Source organism: Otolemur garnettii, unplaced genomic scaffold (genome assembly GCF_000181295.1).
Source record: "Otolemur garnettii isolate 467f Iridium unplaced genomic scaffold, OtoGar3 scaffold00127, whole genome shotgun sequence".
NCBI classification, from domain to species: domain Eukaryota; kingdom Metazoa; phylum Chordata; class Mammalia; order Primates; family Galagidae; genus Otolemur; species Otolemur garnettii.
Genome location: NW_003852522.1, coordinates 4,033,351 through 4,035,354, shown reverse-complemented (window position 1 = coordinate 4,035,354; position 2,004 = coordinate 4,033,351). Strand labels below are relative to the sequence as shown.

The window sequence follows — 2,004 nt, the reverse complement described above, 5'->3', positions numbered from 1 at the left end:
TCACAGCTCACAGCAACCTCCAACTCCTGAGCTTAGGCGATTCTCTTGCCTCAGCCTCCCGAGTAGCTGGGACTACAGGCGCCTGCCAGAACGCCAGACTATTTTTTCACTGCAGTTTGGCCGGGGCCGGGTTTGAACCCGCCACCCTTGGTATATGGGGCCAGTGCTGTACCCACTGAGCCACAGGCACCACCTAGCTGGTGCATCTCTTAGTGCAACTGTCCCCCACCTCTCTTGGAGGCTTGGCTGAAAAGGGCAAGGCAACCTCTCACCTGCCCCCACTAGGTTTATGGGAACTCCCCCCTCACCCCCAGGCCTGCTTAGTTATTAACTCAGCCAGGACACGCCAAGACAAACAGGTAAAGGCCAGAGTGGACAAAAGGACAGACATCTGTTGCCTGTGGCTCCAAAGCTCCCTCCCACCCACCACGGACTGGCACTTGGTCCTGGGGGGTGATTCTGTTTCTCTTGGGGACCCCCCTGACACAGGCTGAGCCTCTGTGAGTCTGGGAAACTGAAGGGACTCCAGTGGCTTCCTACATGTCTGACGTCTGCATGGTTCCCTTTTTGTGACCCCATCTGTTTGGTCACTTGAGTTCCTCCCTGCCTCTGTGTTTGTCTACTGGCAGGTATATCCTGGTGACCCCCCGAGTCTTGAGGGTTGGCTCCCTGAGAACATCCACATCCAGGCCCATTCAGACTCCAGGTGGCCTCTCATGAGGGCCCTCAAGGTGAACCACACAGTGTGGGAATTCCCCATGAGGAAGACAGTGGTTGCTAGGAGTCAGCTCATTCTCTCACCAGGAAACAACTTTATGGGCAGGCAGCTGTGATGGTGGGTAACAGTCCAGGATGGGTGGGGAGCCACTGAGGAAAGCTCTGAGGGTCAGCAGTAGAAGGTGGCAGGCTGTGAGGGGACTTACTGCGAGGGACGATGGAAAGTGGATTCAGGACCTGAATGTCCTATCCATTTATTTGGGGGGGGTTGTTTGTTTGTTTGTTTCTGAGACAGAGTTTCACTTTGTTCCCCCAGTAGAGTGCAGTGGCATCATACCTCACAGCAACCTCAAACTCTTGGGCTCAAGCGATTCTCTTGCCTCAGCCAGCCTCCTGAGTAGTTGGGACTACAAGCGCTGGCCACAACTCACGGCTATTTTTGGAGACAGGGTCTCACTCTAGCTCAGACTGGATGTCCTGTCCGTTTAGCAGTCAAAAGTTCACTAAACCTGGGTTTCAAGAAACCCTCCATTAGCTCCTATGGCGCTTTTGTGTTAATTATAAAAGGCGCCCCCTGCTGGTAGCATGGGATGCTGAGCATGAACTGGATTGCCGTCCCTCCCTTGGCTGGGTGCCCCTTCGCAGTGAGCAACCTCCACAGCTGCACATGGAGACCTTATTCCCAAAGGCAGAGCCAGAAGTTCTTCACTTAATTGCTCCTCCCAATATCTGGTTCAAGGATTTGTCTCTGTGGAGGCAGACTTCAACAGAGCCTAAGGAGTGTAGACATCTCTCTCCAGGTTCCAGAGAGCCTGATTTACCCCCCACAACCAGGGAAACAATATGTTATCATCTGGGAAACCTGGGAACCCACCTCAGTTTCCTTGTTCATGGAGAAGACGGTGCTGATGGCTCCCCATGCTGGCTACTTCTTCATCCAGACAGACAAGCCCATCTGTACTCCCCAGCACTTGGGTATAGCCTCCTGGGACTTAGCCGGGCATCAATGCTCACCTCTGACTCCCCCCTGAAGTTCAGCATATTCCCATGCCTTAAAATCTTCTCCATCTCCCAAGTACTCCCTCTACCCAAGATCTCAAAGACCACCACCTCCCTCTCCAAACTCTACATTCTTTCTTCCCTCTGTCTGATATTCAGAGTCTTTTTCCCTCCAGTTCAGTACTGGGTGTTCACTGTGAACCACAAAATGGACCCTGTGACCAGGACATTCACTTTTTTTTTTTTTTTTTTGCCCTTCAATCAGCAAACAAATAATAATTGAATTCC

At 52.3% G+C, this 2,004-nt stretch overlaps 1 protein-coding gene across 1 annotated transcript in view; it reads left to right on the top strand.

The window, feature by feature from the left end:
* LOC105887808 (complement C3) overlaps nucleotides 1-2,004 on the top strand; it is a 32,585-nt gene that overhangs the window by 1,969 nt on the left and 28,612 nt on the right. The window contains 5 exon segments of the mRNA XM_012810139.1: nucleotides 413-500; nucleotides 630-664; nucleotides 667-845; nucleotides 1,518-1,692; nucleotides 1,893-1,976. Of these exon segments, the coding sequence (XP_012665593.1) occupies nucleotides 413-500; nucleotides 630-664; nucleotides 667-845; nucleotides 1,518-1,692; nucleotides 1,893-1,976 (561 nt within the window).